At 38.9% G+C, this 24,526-nt stretch overlaps 1 protein-coding gene across 1 annotated transcript in view; it reads right to left on the bottom strand.

Annotated features, from left to right (window-relative positions):
* Nucleotides 1–24,526, bottom strand: part of GABBR2 (gamma-aminobutyric acid type B receptor subunit 2) — a 491,071-nt gene that overhangs the window by 374,376 nt on the left and 92,169 nt on the right. Inside the window, exon 2 of the mRNA XM_075084470.1 lies at nt 10,714–10,851. Within this exon, the coding sequence (XP_074940571.1) occupies nt 10,714–10,851 (138 nt within the window). The remainder of the gene's footprint in view (nt 1–10,713; nt 10,852–24,526) is intronic.

Genomic DNA, 24,526 nt, shown 5'->3' with positions numbered 1-24,526 from the left:
CAAAGGAAAAAATTTTCAAAGCACGCTGCTTATGTAGCACCCACCTACGCATGTCAGACATTTCTGAATGAGAATTAATCCTGATGCAATGTAAGAGAATGCAACGACGTTTATCTGAAATGTAACAGTGCCCCATCAGCTTCAGACTGAGCCATAAAAAGGACTGAAGACAGTTTTAGATCATTCTACCTATATATGTGTGTGTATACATGTATATGCAGGTACACACCTGAGACAATCAGCACCTTAGTCTTCACACCTTTCTTTATAATTTGATTTTCATTTCATTAATAAGAGCTAAACATAATAGTGATCTTTTCAATTGCTTGCTCAGTCACTCTGCTTTTCTCAGGAGAATTCAGAGCCTTCAAAAGACAATCAATATAAGTCTGCTTACCTAAACAAATCTTTGCATTGATTGTTCAAATTAAACAAGAGACATTAGGAAAATAATCTCTTTAGCATGAGTATGTCTTTATAGCAAAACCCCCTATTATCATCAATGCTGCAAGTCCCTCCCACTTTCCCAGAACCGATCTTTTCCTTGCAAATACAGATATTCTTAAACAGAACAGTAGATCTAGTTTAGGGGTTTGCTTACAAATGCAAAACCCAGCATCCAGCTTTTGATTTATAACTGTCAGCTATTTCAAATTGAGTCTATCAATCATCACTCTTTTCAAGCTCTTATTTTCAAAAGGGTTATGCCAAAGAACTTTCTTGCTCTGTTTTAAAGAACACATTAAAACTTTATGTCAACATGGCAACATTTAATAATGAATACAAAGTTGTAGCTCCCAAGCGCATTCCATGCAATACTTTAGACTGCTGAACTGGAGGTCTTTCACTCCCTGATCACATATACTCTTGTTCCCTTATCTGAATATTGAAGGATTTCAACAAACCTTTCAGAAGCTGTGCCACTAATCTTTTTACTTTCAGGAAGCAAACCCACATAATGAAGCCACATCCTGATAGATATTGTGCCCTCACAGTAGCTTAATTATAAACAATCATAGAAGTTTCCAAGCTCAGTGATGTAGCATAATACAAACAAAGCTCATAGCTGTTACACTGTCAGTCCCGCTGTAGCTTATTAATCAGCTTGTGATAGGCTGTCTATCGGATAACAGTGTCTAATGGACTTCTGTGAAGTAAGGGAAGATGAGGACTAGTTCACAGGGGAAATGCTTTCTTTTACTCTGAGAATTAGGAGCAGAATATGTCATAGCTTAACACAGAATTCAGAAGTTTCAAGCTACTCATCTAAAAATTAATGAAACCAAGGCAAGACAAGAAATCAAAGTAAATCTGGATTTGCAACCACAGTTAGGAATTTCAACACACAGAGCCAAAAATGGATTCCAAAAGACCAGAAATGTGCAACTGTAGAGCTATTTTTCAGCTAAAAAAAAAGTTTAGACTCTTACTTAAGCTTTCTCTGCTACAAGTTTTGAATGTGATGAGATGGAAAAGAAAATACCTTATTACAAGTCTATGCTTAAGAGCTGTGCAATACATTCCTGTATGCAGTGTGATCCTAGGACCAAACCTTCTTGCTCCAACTATGGATTGTTTCAGCAGCAATCTTGTATGCATTTATTAGTCCTTTTCCAAGAGAGCCTGGAGGCTCTTAAGCTCAGATCTATTTTCCCCTGACACTGGTATTATGTTTTTGCTCTCTGTGATAACTAAGGCTAAAGGAAATAAATGTGTTTCCAAATCACTTTAAGTTCAATTAAAACACAACTACCCCTTGTTTTATAGGCCTTATTTCTCTCCAGTTGTGTTACAACCTAACTGATGCCTTCAGAAAGCATGCAGCAAGATCTGCAAGTCCCCAGGAACTGCTCTAGAGGTACGGACTACTGAGAATACGAAGAATTAAGATGAATGCTGTACTGGTCGTAATGCTAGAAGAATCATATACCAAGAACACTACAGTGCACTTGAGAATCAGGCCCTCAGAAAAGCTATTCTATGAGGATTTGTACTTCAGCACATACTTTTCAATAAGATATCAGGAATGTATTACTTCTTCAATGGAGCATAATTAAGCCTTTTCTGGTTTTAAAGGCCAATAAATATTTTATTTCAATTTCAAAATTATGTAAAGGTGGCTTCTTTGTGCAACTGCTTGGTTTATGAATCTGTTCTTCAGTCTATGCCCAGAAGCTGCCATTGCTGAATTCATATGAATTACACCATCCCTCAAAATAAGTAATTAAGTAACTGCTGCCACAACAGCATTCAGGGGAAAGCAGGTTAATTTACCACAATAAAGCCTTCCTTGTCCTATAACAGGACACTGACATGAAGGAAAACATCAGAGTAAGAGAGAATGAAATGAAGAAGTGGATTTAAGACTGGAGGATTAATGGTATGAAGCAACGAATTTTATGATACCAATTTTGCCTTGACCTAGTTTTATTTACCTTCTTACTGTGGCTATGTTTGTATGTTCCAAGGACAGCAACAGCTATGGCAGAGGGTGCTTTTAACTTCATATAGGGCCACTCAATCTAGGCTGGTCAAAGCAACTGGAGAGAAAGCAATCCTAGGGCTTTCCAAGGTGGCTGCTGAGAAACAGGTCAGCAAGCTGGTCATGTAGAACACAGTGCTACCTTTCACAAATAAATTAAAGCAATCACTCTGGCAAAGAGTATACCAAAATAACCAACTCCAGCTTTACAGAAATTATAGGCAAGATGAAAATAATCAGAAGGACCATATCTTGGGAACTGGTGGTAAAGGAAGCTTGAAACCAGTTTTCTAGAATATTTGAAACATTTTCATTTTCACAGAAATACAATACTATAATCTGAATGTTTTGGAGTAAATTAATAACAACTGCCAAACCCCAACCAAAATGTGACAAAGTTATCATATTTTCAGTGAAGTGAGATAGTTTTCAATCAAAGATAACCTTTAAAGCAGAAAAATCATATACGGCTGGGCAACCAATTTAGCGTCTGATTTCCCTGAGCTAGCTTTCAAATAAGAAACACAAAAACAAGATTTGTGTAAAGTCAGGCACGGGGAAAAGGAAAAGGGGGCCTAAATTTCAGTGCTGCAATTGCAGAGAAACTATAATAACGGTCCCACCTAACAATGGGAGGTTTCAAGCCAGGTTTGTGGGTCACAGAGTAATGAAAGTAATGGGATTAAAGAATCAAAGGATGATTCTTTGGGGTGGCAGAACTGTAGATAGAACCAAAGGTTATCATTAATGAGGTGTTAGTGTCACACAGGTATATCCCCACAAATCATATGATATGTCCCAGAGGAAGTTGAGAGGAGACACGCTGACCAGACATTAGACAGGGTACAAGAAAGCGTGCCGTGAAAAAAAAAAAAAAAAAATCTCAGATCTGAAGAAGAAATCAGCATATATCACAGTCTTCCTCATTCAGTAGAGTGAAGATGCCAAACCACAAGTTATTTCCCAAAGAAGCAAACCTTGAGTCTGCCTATCGTATCAGGACAGGGAAGAGGAGAAAAGGAAGAGGTGGCAACCAAAGCTACACATCTACTTCTCAAAACCATCTCCAGAAAAAGCAGCAGCAAATAGTAATAAACCAGCCTGAGGGGACAGGAAGGAATACCTTTTGTAGCAGTGAAGGAAACTGCAGCAATAGCTGTAAGGTGCAATACTGAAACAGTTTGGTAAATGTTAGACCTGACAGGTCTATCCTAGCTGAGGGGCTGCAAAAGCCACACAAGAAAAGGACTTCAGTTTTCTTTTACAGCAACTACCAAAAGGGGGGGGGGGGAAATATATGTAGAGACAAGAAAAAAAAAAGTTAACCTCAAACACGCAGCCATTATTTATTCTGGTAATAAATAAAGCTGGCTATTGTAAACACCTTACCTCACCAATAAAATGAGCTAGCGTTAAAACACAAGGCTCTGTATTTGGAAAAACATCAATGCTTGTATGTTATACTATGGGTTTGAGGGTTTTTATGTATCTTATTTTCCTTCAAGAGACTGTTCATATTCAAGGGAGGAGTATGTGGAGAAGGGGCAATATCTGATTTGTCCAGAATTAAATTTATTTTCCCAAACCCAAAAAGTATAACGCATGACAAAGTGACACCCTTGCCTTTCCAGTCTGTGTCTGTTCCCTAGACCACCATTCATTCCATATTATTGATACAACACTAAACAGAAGTGAATGAATGCGTACGGAAAAACAGCTAAGAAGAACAAAAATAAAGATTTTTTTTTTTTCTGTTAGAACATGCAGATCATATTTAGATTAAATATACAGTTTCAGCATTCAACAGCTTTGACCTACCTCTAGAGCCATATAAAAATACCTTTATTCATGCTTTATGTAATGAACTGAACTTGCTGACGGTAGATCAAAGGCAAAAAAATAGAGTGTATACTGTGCTTTGCTGTTTTCTCCAGCAGTAGAAATACAAGACAAATGAGGGGAAAAAGGACAGCTAGTCATATTTAAATAAAGCAAATACTGGATAGAAGCCAATTTCAAACTGATGGAAAGCCAGGTAAAACCAACTCATCTCACTATAAATCAATTTCATATATTTAAACAGAAAATGGAAAGAAGGGAAAGGAAGGTCCTACTAAATCTTGCAGTTCATTTGGAATATAGGATGTGCATTTCTTCCCATACCTCAGCCTGTAAATTTTCTGAATTTTCAATTTAAATTTTGTGGACCAAATTTCTGCTACTAACAGCAATGTAATGCTAGTGTCTTCTCCTCTGGGGTACAACTGAAATAATGCACTGGGAATCAGTGTCAGTGGTTTTATCACAATGAAGAAACTTTTGCCACTAAATTAATTCTTCTGCCCTAGACTAGTCTCCCCTGCTGCACTGCAACATTAATTTCTCTAAGTTTCAAGGTGAATATACAACCAACTTTCCAAGTCTATTTCTGCTCTACATTGTGCACGTGCACATCCATCCACACACAGAAAGACACAGTCTAATTAGGATGTACGCTACTGCTGATCTGTTTTGACTTCCCATGCATTTTATTCCCCAGCAGCAACCACAGAGCTTCAGGAGATCCACACCAATAACAGCAGAGCTCCTGCTGGCAGCTTGTATCAGGAGAAGGATTTGCAGAACTAAAAGGTCTGTCTCTCTCCAAAATTCACCAAAGCTTCTCCCAAATGAGGAGAAGCTTCACACGAAATTCTGCCTGAAGGTCAGTCCTGCTGTGTTTTCTTCCTGTTCAGGAGCTCCTGGGCATGCCTACGGTGAAGTGAGCAAAACTTCCTTATGTGCTCAGCTAACTCCCAAAGGCAAGACCAGAAGGTCATCAGGTTTGCACCTCATATAATAAGACCTCAAGAGGTGTTTCCCTTCACACACTTTCCCTGTTAGAAGTAAAACACAAGTATAGAAAGTCTACAAAATCCCTCCAATCCCAGGAGATAAAATAGGGTGGGGGGGGAAATATTATGATGGCAAATTGTGGGCCAAGAAGCTGAAGGCTCCAGTTTTGTGGTGCGTTTGGTCATATGCCAGTGGGAGAAAGGCCTGTTCAAGTGGGACCGCCTGCATCTTATAGATAGAAGTAGCTAATCTTCTTAGCCAAAGACTAGTTTAAATGCCCCTTTCATTGCTCAGACTAATAGCAGATGGAAATAGTGCAGTGAAGGCAAAAGTAGCACAAACTTACTGTGCTGGAACAAACATAACAAGGAATGTTAAAATAAAAACAAAAAAAACCAAAAAAAACCCACCACACTTCACACCAATATATTTATATATTATATTTATATAAATAAATTTCTTATTTAACCTCTGTGTTGACTTGCATTACTTAAGCATTAAAAAACTCTGGTTATAACCTGCATATAGTTGTGAAATTCTGTATCAACAAGAATTTTGATGAGTAACAGAACCAGCTAACAAACCTGGCTTCCTATAGATGCACGTGTCCTAAGCTTCTACACACGCACACAAACACACACCCCAGCTCCTACTTCATATTCTTCCAGGCTTCACCCCTCCTCTGCATTTTGCCAACTTTCTTTCCATTGCTTTTTTAACTCTCCTCTCAATGCAGTTAGTCCCCTTCCCATAAACAGCAGCAGGACAAGGAGCACAGCCTGTCACGGCTGGCTCCAAGCTCACGTCATGAGCCGGCTGTGCTCACGCTACAGCCTCTGCTTCATTCATGTGGATCTATCTCCTCAGCAGCTCATTTTCACAGAAATGTATAGAAGCTAATAATCTTTAGGAAATCCTTTGTTAAAATTTGGTTGCAACTGGGCAGGGGTCAGAAATCGTTAGGAAGAATTGACAGTGCAATCACATCAGCCTTGTTTCAGAAGGAAACCAAGGACTAGAAACATCACTGATTTTCTCTGACATCAGTAGTCTTTGTAGTAATTCAGAGGTGGGATCTTGAATGCCTATAGACCCCTGGGATAATAAATATCAGGTGTGGCTCTTTAATACTCAGCTACATTGAGCTAGAGAACCAAAGGAACATGTGAACTTGCCCTATATTAATATGGGAGAGACATTTGCTGGAAGTCTAGCCCACAAAATGGGCCCACATCATAATTAGGGTACCTATAGTTTTCTTAGAAAACTTTCCTACATGAGATGCTGAATCTAAAACAAGGTTTCTCTGTTCTGAATGATCTGATCACTGGATCACTTGTAGCAGTACATGCCTAGAAGCCAGCAGTTATGACTAGATTACATTAAATATGTAGAAACAGAGCATATCCTAATGAAGCAGTAACATTTACACTTTGTTTCTGGCAGAAGCTTACTTCCAGAGTTAAAGGAAACTGTAAGCGAAGCAGGCTGTAAGAGAATGAAAACAACGCAATGAAAGAAAAGGAGAAATCTCCAAAACGGAAAAAGTGTTTCACAACAAGTCGAATGGTTGGACTTGACGATCTTAAAGGTCTTTTCCAACCTAAATGATTCTATGATTCTATACAAATTAAGAAAGATGACCAGGTTGGTCAAAATCCTCGTCCCGGTTAAATGTTTATGTTAATATGGCAATCAGGAAAAGTGAGAGATGACAATGGAAAATAGGAGAAACGGCAACCTACACGAATTACATGCTTTTGCCACTGTAAGAAAATTCACGTGGAGAGGTAAACAGTTGATGGTATCCTGAAATAGAAGAGAAAGACTGAATTGCAAACCATCATCTCTGTTTTGCACTACCTGGATACTAGCAGGAATGCTCCAGTGTACAAAATAAAAATATATAACTGGTCTTTCACAACATATTGTAGATACTATTAGTGATTCTTCTTCACTCTGTTTAATTGCCTTGAATATACAGTGAAAGGGAATGGGGATAAGATGAATCTGGATGAATTTGACAGTGAAATAGTCCACCCTACAGCACAGCAACTGCCCAGTATTATACCTTAATGTCTTTATGACCCACTGTCAGATGCACAGAATATTATTGACACTTTTTAACCAAAATACCAAAGGTTCAGATGGATTCCACACCACAGACTGGAGATGGAAGCCACACGTGAAGTATTCAACCCATGCTCAGACTGTCAGTCAACGAAGTAAGGACTACTGGCACACAGAGATTACTCACAGGGAAGCTTTTCATTTGTTGGATTTGAGAAGCTAAGGAATGCGTGTCTGCGCACCCATCCTACTGAGAACGTGTGTTCACAAAACACATATTTTCAGTTTGCAGGTTGTGTCACCTAGCACACCTCAGTGAAAGCCTGTAAGGACGACTTAAGTATTTGCAGGCTAAAACAACTTGGCCTTTCCACAGATAAAAAATGGTCCATTTAAAAAATCATTAATTTTGTTACAGTAAGAGATAATTAAATCAGCCAGCAGTTGAAGACAGCCAGATGAGAACAGAATCTCCCATTCTGTTGCTGATCATAAGTAAATCAAAATTTGTCAAGATGGGGGAAGAAAAGTGCCCTCTGCTTAGATATGGTACAGAAATAAGGCAAGTCACCTTCAGACTGAGACTCTTCTCGACCTCTGACAGTCTTCCCTATTTCACATTTTGCAGGCCATCAGTGAATTGAATTAACCAGTGAAGTAAAAGTCAAAAAGACAGTGTCATTATCAACAGCATACAAGTAAGGACAGTAGAGACTGAAGGTGTCTTGCAAGAATTCCCCCCCCTCCCAATCACTACTATAACATTGTCTGAGTAGCAAATGCAAGGTGATGATTTCCAGCATATTTGTATTCTTTGCCTTTTACTCTGTTGCATGTTTTTAGAGACTCTTTACTAGAGAGAATGGGGAAGAGGCAGAGACGAAAAATTGTCCCAAACAGAGGAAAAGCAGTCGCACAGAAACTTTGAATTCAGGGCTAAAAGGCTTTCAGAAAAGTTTTTCAGGCAGTCAACCTCACACCGTATTTGCTAAGGAAAGTAATTTTTCAGTAGTTATATTCTGTTACCTTTATTTTCTTTCCTATTCTTCCCAGTACTATCAGTGTCATGCTGCATTTTTCTTGTGTGGAAGACAGTCATCACTTTGCCTAACCACCTCACACCTGTGTAAATCAAATCAAATATTCCTGTTAGGGTTAAGAGCTCTGTTTTCATGACTGCCCCCACAGGGAAAAAACATGGGAGTCAGACATCCACATGGATATCCTCTATTCAATAATACGATGTCAGGCTAGTTTTTGTCTATATGCTGTTTTCCCTCTTCTTGACTGGAACATAAAATGACTTCATCATGATCACAAATTCATATAACTATTTATGTGAGTTTATTGTGATTCCTTGAGGTGAAGCTTCAAGTTTTGGGGGAGGAAAGTGCTGTATTTTATCAGGCTGAATATTATTGCTCCAACTCTGAGAACTACAGATTTCTATCTATTCCTTCTATTCATGTTTTTAATCAAAGATGTTTATGACAGTGGATCCAGAGGAGCAGAGAGATCTGTACTCCGTTTCCCCACTATCTTACACATGCTGTGTCTGCTGATTTGCAGATACACATACTGCTGTCACCATATGACATAACACTTTCACAAACTGTAGACTGTTTCCATTCCTCCTATACCATCCACTAAGCCTCACCACACTTCCCGGCCACGCTGTCATGTGTTCTCTCATCATTCAGACAACCAATGTATAAAAACCTGACGCAAAGTGGAGTTATGCCATGTGAGGATTTATCTAGTGCCTGCAGGACGCTAAGCCCAAGCAGCAGAAAATCCCTTGATGTACTGATATCATTAATAATGTGTAAGACTTAGTCGCAGTTGTAATTGTTAAATACAAAGAAATAGATGCTGTCTGGTAGCAATGCTTCATATCATTATGTAAGTTAACACATATATTGACAAATTCAGGCATTTAAAAGCAAATAGAAGCTTTCTAATTGTCCTTCCTTATTGACTGAGCAACTGCATTAACAAATTGATTTTCAGACATTAGCGGGCAGAAATTGAGTACAAATGAAAAGGATTTAGCACAATGAAATCCAACCCCTTGAAACATCCTACATCATCTGGAAGTTCCATGTGACAAATTCCAAAAAAACAGAGCTCCAGCCACATACCTTCATTACAGGCCATGGACTAGGCAATTTTTAAGAGCGTTAAACAAGAGTTTCAAGCTTTCTGTTGCTTTCTCCATTATCTACAGAGATATGCTATTATTTTGTTTACACAGTAGAACTGATGTTTTTTACATTAGAAAAAATCCTGAAGCATAAGAAAAAAGATCTGGTATGACAAGCATTGCAAATACAGTTAAACTACTTTAATTATCCTCATAAGATTTTCCCATTTGTGCTCTGATCATCACCTTCTTCACAAACTTAATTATGCCTCATTTGTTCAATCTACATTAATCTCGGTGAGTATTCCAGGTGGAAAAGAGGAGTCTGTCTGTAAGTGAAACTTTAGGTAATTGTTATATATTATTATTTTGCTATAGATTGTTTTGTTTATTTTAATAAAAATGATACAAACTAATTTTTGGGCAATACGAATATTGAGTAGGAAGCTGGGGCATTTCCGCAGCTGAAAAGCAACACTGGCTGGCTACCTTGCATGAACAGCCATCAATTCAAAGATCATCACTGGACAGATGATTGAACAAATGAAGAAAATCATGCTGTTATCATCTGCATTTTAAACATTAGCATTAATAAACTGATTCCCCAGCAGAGGGAACCTTTCCACAAATTTGACCTTTGAGAAAGTCAGAAAGAAGAACAGCCGGGAATAAATGTGCTTTGTGAGTTCAATACTAAGATACGTACCCAGTTACTACTGAAGATTTATGCACTTCCAACACCTTTAAAGTCAACAGGAATTTATTACATTATGACTGAGTCTAGACCAATTAAAGACCCCAGCAAAATTTAAGGCTAGACAAGTTGTTTCCTCTAACTTTGGATAAGTCCTAGATTTGCTCACCTACCATGACTGAACTTCATTTCATTTAGGTTGCTTTTTGAGATTAATTAAATAAAAATAATTTAATGTATCTACTGAGTCACAAAACTGCTGCCCTACACTCAAACGCGTTTAAGCACAATACCAAGCCTTAAAATCTAGTACTATACAGAAGTAGCAGTTCTTCTTTACACACAACTTCACTGACCTTCAAAACTGAGATATGCTAATGACACAAAAGGTTAAGCTTGAAAAGTATCAAATACTAAGCTTTTAAATTTAAAAAAAAAAAAGAGATACAAGATAGTCATCATTTGAATATATTCCATTCCGTGCCTTACCTGAACCAAATTCCATCCCTTTAGAGATTCAGCAATGATAGAAGTAACTGTTGCACATACGCCACCAAAAACCATCAGGTGATTAGGTCCGTATTTTATTGCATCATAGAAGGCTTTGAGTCCTTTTGCATTGTCACACTGAAAAAAACAAAAGGAGGCAATATTCAATGACACAAATAACATAATTAAGAAATAAACTACTGGGCAGGAAAAAATCAGGGGTTGCACTGATGTAAAACTTGTACAATATATAACATCTTAAGAATGAAACATGAAAAATTGGAGCACTCTGTCCTGGACCCCTAATGTGCTGTAGTAAAAGAACGGGAAAATCCCTTCCTACATCATTCAAAAACCGTTATGTGTTCCTTGCAAGCAAAGCTACAATATCTGAATTTTGATAACAACATTTGTCAAAGACTAAAAAAAGCCCTAGCAGAAACTTGTTGACTGAAGCCTTTTCTACATTCAGAGCTACCATTTCCCAAAGCAAAATTTAGAAGGTAACACCAGACATCAGCAGGACTACCACAGCTGGAGGAACATTTGACACTACTCATGGTCTCTAAAGAAAGCTCTGCCTCTAATGCAGGCTCCTAAGGAACCTCTCCTTAAGGTCCAACCTCAGTATTCTGTGCAAAAATATATTTAGAAGGACAGCATGAAGTCTTCAAAATGTATTAAAAAAAAATATTCGTTTAAGGTGTTATGAATTATTTGGTCTGCTCTCATAGCTCACCCTGCATTGGGCAGAACACTAAATTACCTTCTAAAGTCCCTTCCAACCTGACTTACTCTGGGCTTCTCTGATAATTAGTTTGATCATTATTTCAGGTGTAAAGAATATCAGCATAAACTGAGACCAGGACTGAAAACTAAGAAACGAAGGGTGATGCTAGCCAGAATTGTGAAATATATGAATATCAATCCCTGAATGGAGTTGTATCAATTATTCATAATAACTTATGTGATCATGGCTTAATTCCTGAGCTTGCATCAGAGTATTATTAAAACATATACCTGAAGTTAAGAATTTGATTCCAAATTGTACTGGAAGTCAGGAATGGCAACAAGCTATAATGGTATCTGCCACTACTCCACTAGCAGCCACTTCTTTATCTCTCTTTCTGGGAAAAAAAGAATGTCCTGCCCTCTTTTGTCTCCTTTACAAAGTCTTCCTCAAATGTAGTCTTTCAAAGAACTACCATACTCCAGCCTCCAACATTTCATTACTACAATTCAATAAAACAGTTCATTTACTATCAGCATCCAAGTAGTAATTGTATTGCATTCTGCTGAGATAATAAAGATTTTGACTAAGAAGTTTGCAAGCTTATATTAATCTTCTTACTGAATTAATATGCTAAAAGAAAAATTATTCTATTTGCATTCTATCTGCAGGAATAGAATGATTGCGCCCACTTATTCAAATGGATACAGATTTTTACTGAACAGACTTTTTAAAATTGCACAATATAGTAAAAAAATCCTTATTATAGGAAGAAGAGAAAAAACAAAACAAAACAAAACAAAAACACACTAAACATTCAGTATGGCAGAGGCTCCCTTGCCAGTTTGATGGATTGGTGGCAAACTCACGTTGTGGAGGTATTAAGATTGTGATTACTGGAATAAGCAGTGTCCTTCCAGTCTTACTCTTCCACCCCCTAGTTAAAGATCAGTTTATCTCAAGCAAAACTAGAAGGCTCAGCTGCTTCTTTACTTTTATAAGCAGCCAAGGACACTAGAGCTTTCAGTACCTGAACTTAACTGACATTTAGCCAAGCCTTTGCCCTCATCCACTTCGCCATTTCAAGCTGCAGCAACAGAAATTGTTGAACTGGTTTTCATACCAACTTAAAACCAGATAATGTAATTATTTATTTTTTTGCATTATGTCACATTTTCAGTTCATCACTGAATAACAGTTTAAGAAGCATACAAGTCATATATGAAATAAGGAGGATATTGATAGTAAAGTAACAGTCAGAAGCTGTAGCCCATGAAGTGCTACACGTGTAAAAAGTTATGGGGAAATTAAGTTCTGTATTCTAAATGATAAAGACCTATAGTCTGTTATTTGAAGTAAAATTCATACTCAAATTCACCCTTACATCAAAAAAACACTGGTGCATCTTTTAACTATTATTTGTCTACAAATTGTTTCTCACTGCAGTAAAGTAATCTTATGCAGTGAAGGATCCCAGTAGGTCAATTTGCTGGGAGGTCCAGAATTACTATTATCATAAGGCTTTTTCCTTCTTGTTTATTTGATCTTTTCATGTTTATAAAGATACTTGCATGAAAACAACACTTTTTCAATCACAGTGATCTCTCGGGGAGGTAGGCTGAAAGCTTTATTCATCTCTCCCAAAGTGAAAGGATCACACTGCTGAGATACATTACTGATTGATCCAAAGTATGCACAAGAACTTGTGGGATTCTCTTCAGTTGAAAGCCTACCATGTCTTCAGCTTCATACTTCCTTCCTGACTAGTCTCAGCTCTCTCTCTTATAGGCCACCACAAATAATTACAGGACTCAAGTCTGCTCCTTGAGCAAATCTGCCAAAATAATCTGAAGTGTGTCTCAGAGATAAAGAACTTACTACTCTGGCTGGCCACAACTGAACACAAATGAAAGGAAAAATGAGAAAGATGGGAGAAAGCAGACTTTCACATTTGTTTAATATCACATTTCACAACATACGCTGTGTGTAACATTCTTCCCTGCAAGCAACAGAACAGTCTGTCACAAGCATTAAAAAATAAACATTCAGGTAAAAATAATAGCCCTACCAAGTCAGACAGACAAGCAGTTAGAAAAGGTTTCTTCCTGCCTCTAGTCCAATGAACATATCCTCAGCAAGTCCCCAAAGCCCTTTTAACAACATGACTTTCTCAGAGATCCCAGAAAGCCACCACTGCTGCTCATGATCTTCTGTCGGCAAACCCTACGTACATAACCCTAAAAGTGGACAACATTGTTGAAAGACAAGCACAGACACCACTTAAATTCCCACCATATAATAACCATATGAGTTCTTGAATCGCTGTCACCACATAACTACAGCTAGGTCCGGGAGCAACACTATGCAGCAATTTCATTACAGTACAACAAAAGACTCCATAAGAACCAAAACCCACATTAAAAAGCAGAGGCTAGAAAGTCCTGGCCACATGGGGATGACAAGAAGCTGACTGGCTTATTAATTGGAGCGTGACTAACAGCAATGAAGGAGAAAGAATCCCTCATAAAAAGTCACAAACTTAAACGATGAAAAATATCACCCCAAGGAGCCAACGCTGTTTCTGCTAGATAGTTTTGCTCTTTAACCGAAATTATCATCTACATCTCTATTTTACTGAGCTGAACTGCAGCCAGCTCACTTTCAACTCATATATGGAAACAGACAGCCATGCTGTGCTGCTGATCTTGAATGCATATTGAAACACTGAGGATGGCTGCAATACCTTTCACTGGAGAAATGTAGTTTTACCATACGTTTGGTAAATTTTGTATATGGTACGACTTTCTTCAGAGGAAGGGGCTGAAAACTACTCACCCCAAACACAGTAATTGCAGTGCTTAGTCTCAGCCAAAAGCTGGTAATAGGCCACATATAAATAGCAAACCTACATATTAATGAAATAATTACATTAAATGTAGCTCTTAACACACTGACTTGATACAGATTATATGGACAATTCACAAGGAGAAATACTAGCAAATCAAGCAAAGGTCTGTGAAGAGCCCCACCTCTCACTCCGACAACAGCCAATTAAAATCACAGGTGGCACCTGACAAAGGCATAGTTTCCATTTCCAAGGAAACAGAACCACTTTGATGAAGAGAAATAGCCAGATGATCTGCTGCATAGGAGAGGGGTTGAATGAGTTTGGGGATTGAAGCGTTAAACTTCCTGAACCCTCTTCAAAGGAGAGGCTGGCAAATAAAAACTGTCATCCTCCACCAAGAAAGTACCCTGAACGAAGAGGGAGAAAGTACTGCCTGAAGCATAAGGACAAGAAACCTTGCTGGAGAGAACAGTGCAGCAGCCGAATACACAAGCGAGACCTTCTTCAAAGGCCCACTGCAGCCGAGAGAAAGGATGTCCCATGTGAAGGACACACATCACTGAAGTCAGGAGAAGCAGCATAACTGACTCACGAGGGTTGCTGGCTGCCAGGAAGGCTCTCTGGCAGACACAGAGAGAGGTATCGGGGTGTGTACTCAAACCCTCAGGGCCATAAGCGTGACACAATGCAAATCCTTAGTGCACAGAATGGAAATTCGTATGGGTCTGATACGTAAAACTTTGCTGACTCCTAGAACATTGACAAGTTTGAGTAATTACAGGACTAGCAGAGGGCAGATACTTGTGATTTAACTGATCTCATTAGATTCGCATAGCAATGAGAACTGTTGTGAATTGATGCACTGGTCAGGTGCATGATTATATTTAGATTTCTACCTGTTGGAGAGCTATGCCCAGCGCTTTCTCAGTTAGCTATATTCTGGCACAACTCTACTTGTCTGAGTAAAAGTAAACCTGAGGAACCATTCTGGTATCTATTGAATTACTGACTACTGAGGTCAGAGGTCCTTTATGATAAGAGGGAATAACCAACAACTGTCATCTGCATAATGAAATATCAAACTTTCTGAAGTGATATGAGAGCTTTCAGCAGCACTCTGCACTGAATATCATTGGAAAGAGAAGCAAATGCTTATAAATATATGATGAGACTTCCCTGAAGAGAGAGAACAGAGGTACAAAGCCTTATTCCTATCTGCAAAATCTTGCTCAGGAACTAACTCCACATTAGACTATGAGTATGAAAGGAGATAAGAGATGAGGAACACCAAAATTATTTTCATCTGATTTTCATTCACTTCTTTAGAGTCATCAAGCAATACAGACAATTCAGTGAAGAACATACAGGCAACTGTTCCATGCTACAACAAAGGTCAATCAGGTTAATGTCTAGTGCCTGGGTTTGTGGGCAGGGTATGCTTCTCCTGAGGTATCCTCTTTGTTTTCAGGTGCAGCTTAGGTGTACAGCTTAGGTACTTTCAGAGCCAGCAATTCTATTTTTGCATTTAATCACTGTAGCTGGATTTTTCTGTCCATGGGTTTGTACAACTGCTCTTAGAGCCACCACTTTCACAACCACAACACGCCGTAACAATGTAATTACCCAGTGAAAGAAAAAGCACTTCCTTTCATTTGTTCTAAACTTCTTCACACCATGCAAAGTAGGTGTGAAACGTCTTGCCAGGGGATGTTATGTTAAAAGTTCACAAATACATGACAAGAAATTGGACTAGTTTGTAGATCAAAAAACAATCCCAAAACTTTTTAAGAGAGACAGTGATTTTCTCAGGAACCTCCTGAATCACAGAAATCCAGTGGCTAGGCCAGTGGTGTGGGGAAGCAGGATTAAATACTTGCCCTGTCCTGCCCTGTCTGACAGATCATGTCTTCCAGGACAATGCTGAGTACTTGCAACAAATTGTGGTCTGAACCACTGTAGCCATTCTTGTGTTCTATATTTGAAAAACAAAAACAAAAGCAACCCCCTCCAACAACTACGTCAAACTTTTGTATCTTAAAACTTTAGCTTATTCACCCTAAACTGTGGGCTTTTCTGTATGTTGCTCTCATCTCTTAACTACTAACAATCAGATTTTATTTTGGTTTAGAAGGAACAGACACGGCAGAGAAGAATTTAAACTGTTCAGTGAAATATTTCCCAGTAAATTAACCCTCTACCTTGACATCTCTTGACACGCTTTGAGGCTTTACCTAGCAACTTCTTTATCTAGTCCTGCCTGCTGTACAGGGAATAGCTCAGAGAGTGCTACCACTAAGGTATGGGTGCTTGGCATCCCATTTAACAGCTCAGGTGCCACCTGCCTCTTAAGTCACTGCCTCCACAGCAAGGATGACTACTCACTCTTCTGTCACCTCACTTCCTAAGAAACCTTCTAAACACCTTGTGAAGACTCAACTTCTTGCTCAATGTCATTTTCTTTTTCTTGGTTCACTATTTGGGAACTATTTGGGAACCCAGCAAGGTAAACAAAAATGTCCTGTTTCCCCTTATAAGAACAGTATATATACTTGCTCCATTTTTTATATGGCTTATATTTTCTTTCTTGTTACTATTTCTTTGAGTCTATAACATTTACACTGGAGGACTCCACTTTAAGAACTCCAATATGAAATGAAGTTGGAGTGTAGCGAGTAGATAAATCCTGTGTAATCAAAATTGACTCTGCCTACATTTCCACCACAGTTAAACACGCAGTAACAGTAGAGATCAAATTATCTTCCTCTTTTCACAGTATACTCTCATTCACCTTGGAAGTTGAAGTCTTTCCTCAAAGAACGTTGAAGCCTTTCCTTGACCTGTAACTGGTACACAGAGAGAAGTTCAGAAGATGATCAAGAAACATTTTGCATATTTGTGATATGAAGATCACTCCCTTTCATGATTCTGGATTGGGTTTACATGGCAGGATTTTGGTAGCAGGGGAGCTGCAGGCATGGATTCTGTGAGAAGACACCAGGAGCTGCCCCACCATGTCCAGCAGAGCCAGTTCCAGCCAGCACCAAAACAGACCCGCCACTGCCCAAAGATGTGCCCATCAGTGACACGGGTGGAACCTCTGCGATAACACATTTAAGAAAGAGTAAAAAACACTGCAGAGCAGCTGTGAGAGAGGAATGAGAAAAATGTGAGAGAAACAGCCTGCAGACACCAACACCAGTGAAGAAGGAGGTGGAGATGGTGCTCCAGGCACCAGAGCAGAGATTCCCCTGTGGCCCATGGGGATGCAAGTTGTTCCCCTGCAGCACATGAAGGACCACAGTGGAGCAGATATCCACCTGCAGCCCATGGAAGACTCCATGCCAAAGTAATTTTAGATGGGGTCCACTGTATCCTTCTTTTCTGGCTGTACCACAGATGAAATGCAGAAGTTGTTCTAGGGCTGTACGTTGATGAAATTCATAATTCAGGTCACACTGGCTAGGACTTTTGTAAGTTTGTGGACGTGAATTCAAAGCATTAACATCTCATTCTGGATCGCTAATGGAAAGCTAATATCTGGGCCTTAGAGAGTTCCTATTGTACAATATGAGCAATTAGTCAGATCCCCCAATATAAGTTACTGAGTTCTCCTGGATTATTCTGCAGTTGGACCCATCAACTAACCACAATCGAAGTAGTGTTGATTCAAATATTCCTCGGCCAGAAGGGATTTTATAACATCCACACTATATCTGCTCACCCACAAAATACAGTCCCTTTTACTTAACTCATTCATTTCTGCAGCAATGCAGTAAAATTACACAAGACAATTTTACAGATGTTTTCTAATTACCAGCATTCATTAAAATGAATGAATGTTCACACACAATATCATCTTGAAGTAGAATTTTTTTCCAAATATCCTTAAAGCTGCATGTGGTCACCCACTTTCACAGTTTTATAGCATAATGTGTAAAAAGCAAAACTAAGTCTTAGTACTGTATTGTTTTCCCTGATATCCCAGTGCTCAAACACTTATCTCATATTTTGGTACATTCAGTATTAACAAGGAAACCAATGTCTTCCTCACTTCTGCTTCTTCCTCCCTACAAAATCTATACTGCCCCATTGCTATTATGAAAATAACTAGAATTATGGAAAAGCATAAGAAGTCCAGAGGAATAGCATAGGAGAAATAATATATTCAAAGATGTTTAGAAAAACTAATAACATACCCTGCTGTTTATTTTCAACTGTCTTATTTTTCTACAGCTTTTCCAATTTTAACCAAAGTTCAATGTTACAATGATTTCTAACAAAACAAAGAATTAATTTTAATTATTCAACAAATGAGGAAAATATCTCTGTTCTTTATTTGCATCAAAAGGCTTTTTAAGATTCCCCTAGGAAATCAGTTGTGTTTTTGCATTTAAGTAACCTCAAAAGGTGCTAATTGTTTCAGACACTTGAGCCCCAAGATAATTATCATTTAAATTTATCGATGCAAACTACTTACTTTTTTGTTGCCTCTCATTTTGAGAGAAAGACATGCGCTGTAGTAGATTTACAAGGCATTTGCCAGTTGCAGCTCAAGTACAAAATAAAGAGCTAGGGGAGATAATTTTGGCAGGCTCAACACACAGTCACTAATGTCAATTGGTCAATTTTGTACTTGCCTTGTCTTTCTTTATCTCCCCTTCATTCATTACCATTTATTATTACACTACCATAAATAGCCTATGTTTTCACAGATCATACCGATCTAGTCACACTCTGGTGGAATATTTTGGTTAGATTTCCTTTTATTCCATTTGCTGTGCTTTTTGGAATACAGGGGAAAAGTCACAAAAGTGAAAGATATGTGTGATCACATTTAAATATGATATTTGGTTTTCTTTTCCAGATCTAGAGCAGGAGCACTGCAAAAGATATGACTTTCAGCATGAACAATGAAAAATAATGAATCAAAACAATAAAGTAGTACTTCATTCTATGTTTAGTAAAATACATTTTCTGAAACTGCCTTTAAAAAGCTGAGTTTTACCAATGTTCTTTTCTTACCTATTACTATTGACTATGTACTTGGTTTTAATAGGAGGATTGTTTTCTCAGGTGTGCTGGTTTTGGCTGGGGTAGAGTTAAATTTCTTCATAGTAGCTAGTATGGGGTTGTGTTTTCGATTTGTGCTGGAAACAGTGTTGATAACACAGGGATGTTTCAGTCACTGCTGAGCAGGGCTCACACAGAGCCAAGGCCTTTTCTGCTCCTCACCCCACCCCACCAGCGAGCGGGGGGAGGGGGGCACAAGAAGCTGGGAGGGGACACAGATGGGACAGCTGACCCCAACTGACCAAAGGAATATTCCATACCGTATGACATCATGCTCAGCATATAAAGCTGGGGGAGGAAGAAGGAAGGGGGGGATGTACGGAGTGATGGCATTTGTCTTCCCAGCTAACTGTTATGCGTGATGGAGCCCTGCTGTCCTGGAGATGACTGAACACCTGCCTGCCCATGGGAAGCAGCGAATGCATTCCTTGTTTTGCTTTCTTTGTGTGCGTGGCTTTTGCTTTACCTATTAAATTATCTTCCTCACAACCCACAAGTTTTCTCACTTTTACTCTTCTGATTCTCTCCCCCATCCCTCTGGGGCGGGGGAAGTGGGAGAGCAGCTGTGTTGTGCTTATCTGCTGGTTGGGGTTAAACCATGACACCAAGTCATTTTGAGAAGGAAAATCACCTAATGCAGGGAAGAGTCACCATCTCCAAACAGTTGGCTTGCTTCTTTTCAGTAGACTGAAAATGGTGAAACTCCTTTTAACTGCAGCTACGCTTTTTGCAGCAAATAAAAGAAGGGACTGAAATAAGGGAATATAGAAGGGGAACATCCAAACTTATAAATAACGATCAGGAAGCTCTTGTATGTGGAAGAAAATGGAAGTGTACTAGTGCAAAACATTTGAAGTAACAGTAATATGCCTGGCATCCCAGTCTTGAGTAATAAGCTGCAACTGAAACTAAGATAGGAGTGCAATGATATTTTGAAAAATCACTTTGCCCTAAGCAATCAGCAAGAATTAGTTCGGGGCGGGGGGTGGGGGGGAAGCCTGCTATATGAATTCATTCTTTCCCATGACCTACTCACTTCTGAAGAAGGCTCTAGGTTTTCTAAGGTTAAAAAAAAAAAAAGAAACCTTTCTTTATACTTTTCCACCATGAAATTTAAAAAGACATTATTCAGAGCATGAGAAGAGATGGAAAAAGAGCTCTTCAGTAGCTTTCTGCTTAAGAGTTGCATGTTGAAATAAAGTCTCCTGGTATGTGCCTTGGTCATATGGCAACAGAGCCTGTCTCTCAGTGCACACAGCCACAGAATTTTCTAAATAAACATTCACCGGGGATGACAAGAGGCACAGATGACTCCAATGCCCTTCAGAATTGTTCTTATAGCTTCTGAAAAGTCATTTACCTGGAAAACGTGAGAAGATCTTTTAAGCTATCACAAGGATGTCTGTGGCATTCTTGAGAATATATTTGAATTTTAATAAAAGGTCAGAAAGCACCTAGTATTTTTGGATAATAAGATTAAACTCTTTTCCTTTAGAGGATAATGTTCTTTACGAAGAGTGCTAAGTGGTACAAGTACCTCCCAGCATGGCTTTTTTCTGAAGCAATATTGTTTAATTTTTTTTCCTCCATTCCCCAACAAGAATTTTGGGAACACAGACACAGGTCAGAAGAACAATACAACTGACAGAATGAAAGTTTAAAAAGGATCTAATGAATTAAGAATATCAAAAATAAATTTATTGACCCAAAGGTCAAGAAAATCTGGTGTAATATTCTTCAACACAAATCTATGATTTTTAATTAAAATCTGTCTGTAATGTGAAACAGTTGAACTTTGTCTATAGCGACTAGAACTCTGCTAAGCTAATTTATTTAAGGAGAAATGATGTGTGATCATTTAGATAAGCTACCATTTAAGTTCGCCCATAAAAGCGAAATGAAATTTGTGGTATGTTTTAATTTGGCTTAAATTAACATAGCACCACACTACCATAATTCTTTATAGAAGTCTCAGGGTGGAAATGGATGGAGTGCATAACAGCATGGGTAAACACCATACATTTTTTTTTCCCTTAGTACCTGGCAAAAGAGGCAGTATGGAGAGACTACAGTTTTATTTTAACCACTACCCAGACATCACGACATTCAGTCTGTAAGTAGGCACTGTGCTTCACAGTCAGCAGGTACCAAAACCCCTCAAAATCCAAGTATCAGTTAGGACCCTTGCTTCCTTTTCCCAAAAGCCACAGTACCTTTTTCCTCCCCAAGGCTGAAAGCCTAATTTTGAATGGTGACTTGGGCTTGCCTCAGTTGTGCCTGACAGTGGATTTCTCCAATAGGTGGAATATGCCTGCAATGGCTACAGCACTCTAAAGGTTTCTCCTGATCCCATGGACCACCATATTTCATGCAGTGCAAATTGTCACAGTAAACTCTGCTATTCACAGGAGAACTATACAGTCCAATCAACTTGCCATTTCTGGGAATGTTTTGAAAAAGAGGAACTTTTAAAAGTCGGGTTTTTTAAAAAAAAAAAAAAAAAAAAGCAGCAGCAAATTGATCTGCAGCACCCAAGGGACTGAATGTGCTCCTGGTTCAAACCCACTGTGACAAATGGTGTCACCATGCATGACATCATTTTACCACGATGGTGCACTACCCATTTCTCACACACACAAGCACTTCCTGAGTGAAGAATGGGGCAAGAAGGCTGATAGCGACAGAGAGAATCCTGAAGGGAGATGGCAGACTAACAGAAACCCGAGGTGTCATGAACTAAGCTGCAACAAGGAACTGACTCAAATTTGAGCCTTAGAGGCAAAGGTAAGAAGAGGAGTAGCCCTTGAAGTACAGGAAGATATTGGAACGGAAATATGTTTAAAAAGGATTCAAACTTCATGAGCTCCGTGGGCAGGGTTATCACAGGTATTTCTTCAAGACTTTTATACAACAACTTGCCCAACATAATTTGAATTTTCCTTATTTAAAGACTCACCTGGATCTAGCTGGGTTTTATATTCCAGGAAACTAATTAGTAGATAATATTAGGAACCACTTCAAAAAACACGGAACAGTCGTGGTCCTGTCACATTCACATGTGGGCACTAAACTTCTCTGACTTTGAAGCTATACAAGCAAGATGTTGCCTCCATGCTGCAAATTGCAACCTGGTTAACAAAGAGCTACTCCTTTGCAAGATCAAGACAGGCTAGCAGACTGCCAAATAAATCCTCAACACTCAGGTTCAACAGCATACTAGGGGATTTCTGCAAGCAGAATGACCAATACTCTTCCCCCTTGGAGCACCTACAGAGAATCTTTAAGCTTGCCAAGAGCAGGGCATTACTCATTTGATGTATCAACCCTTGGGGGTTCCCTTCTCACGCTCCAGAAAAACATAGGACATGTGGAACAAAAGTGAAATTGAGCCGGGCTGTGTACAGGTGAAATGCCCACAGAGTACGCAGATCAAACCTGCAGTCAGCCCCAGATCAACCTCCCAGATGTTTAGAAGCAAATACACTCAGTGCAAGTCTGGAAACTGCAAAGAATCCATACCAGAAGCTAAGACCTGCTAGCTTGTCCATCTCAGCCTAATTAGGTCACCCTAATTGTCTTTCTTAGTTACTGATTTAGTTTGTTAAATGTGGTATATGGCTGTGAGACACTCACAACAAACTCATTTGTTTTTTGACGCCTTGCCTGCTTGCCAGCCAAGGTGAGCTCTAGGAGGCGTAACCCAGAAAATAAACTTTTTTTTGTCTCTGTATTATGAAGGAGAATAGTATGCAAATTCCCGACATGAACTCCCTCAGGCATGTCTCAATGATCTAGTAATTCCTGCTGACTGTGTATAACCAAACTCTACAGAAATCTCATTGACGTGCACCGTGAAGAAGTTCCAAACCACCAAATCCTCTGTCATTTATCCAGTTACCTTCACACTGTGGTTATATTTGGCACCTCACTGATTGCTGCTATTAGTTTGGCACGTACTGCTCTGCTAGGCACTGCTACCCCGTAGGCAAAGCTCATATGCACGAGTAGAATTCACAGCTCTGTAAACTGACTTTTTTGACTTGCCTAAACTCTACTAAAAATGGCTCGACTAATCTCTGCTAAACTCTAAACGACTAATGGCTACTAAATCATCATAGTGGAAAATTCTCAGAACAGTTTAGTTCCTGGATAGACAAATAGGCCAGTTTTTCCATCTGTCCACAAGACCTCCCTGCCTTAAAAATCTCCATGACACTGCCAGACTCGCTCAGTCCTAACCTGCCCAGAGATTAATATAAATAAAGAAAGAAATCATGCAAATATCAAGCTCCTTCAGACACCCTCCTTTCTGTTACACTATGTACTCCAAAAGAGCTAAATTGTTTTACATTGCACAGAGAACTGAGGATTCTTGACATCCCTTTCCAAGTAAGTACTGACTGTCACCCAGAATCCTAACAGGCTGAAATAGTATAAAATGCTAATAGGATGGTTTTAATCATTTTGTCAAGCGTGGCTGACACTACATTGTCAAGTGAAAAAAAAAAGTACTTTGTACAGCTCTGGATCAATTTTATTTCTTACTACCACATCATAAAGGTAAAAGAAAAGGTGTGAATGAGTTAAAATTTTCTTGGTGGTTTTTTTAGGCAACAAACTGAAGGAAAACATACAAGTCCAGACCAGGTGGAATATTAAATTGACAATGACCCTGCCCAGGGAAGCTTTTCTTAAAATGAACCAGTGCTCTCAATACCTTAATAGATTTCAAATGTCTTAAATACAACATTCAGAGTGCCTCAAGGTGAGGAAAGAGGTCACTGTCATTAAACCTTCTGGTACAAAGTAGTCATGTAGTAAGAAAGACCTAAATAGATTTTCTGTTGGTTACCTGAAACTGCATGAAAATTTACAGCCGTGGAAAGTGTTGGTGCAAGAGGAAGGCACAACACCTCTTTAAAAAAAACAGTAGCAAGAATGCATACTAGCAAGCCTGTATTACGATTTCAAGGATTTGAGAAAATACAAGAGCAGACACACTCCAGTGCCGTAGGACGGATGGCACAGTACTGCCAAGAAAAACATTTTCTACTTAGGTGCAGTCAAAAACCATCACCTGGCTGCTACCCTTCCACAGCTCCCTGAGAAGTGAGTGCTTTCCACTTCAGATAAAGCAAGTTTGACTGATTATAGTTAATATTAAT

The sequence above is a fragment of the Phalacrocorax aristotelis genome, chromosome 2 (genome assembly GCF_949628215.1).
Source record: "Phalacrocorax aristotelis chromosome 2, bGulAri2.1, whole genome shotgun sequence".
Taxonomy (NCBI): Eukaryota; Metazoa; Chordata; class Aves; order Suliformes; family Phalacrocoracidae; genus Phalacrocorax; species Phalacrocorax aristotelis.
The sequence above is the reverse complement of the archived record's forward strand: the minus strand, read 5'-3'. Positions and strand labels throughout refer to the sequence as shown.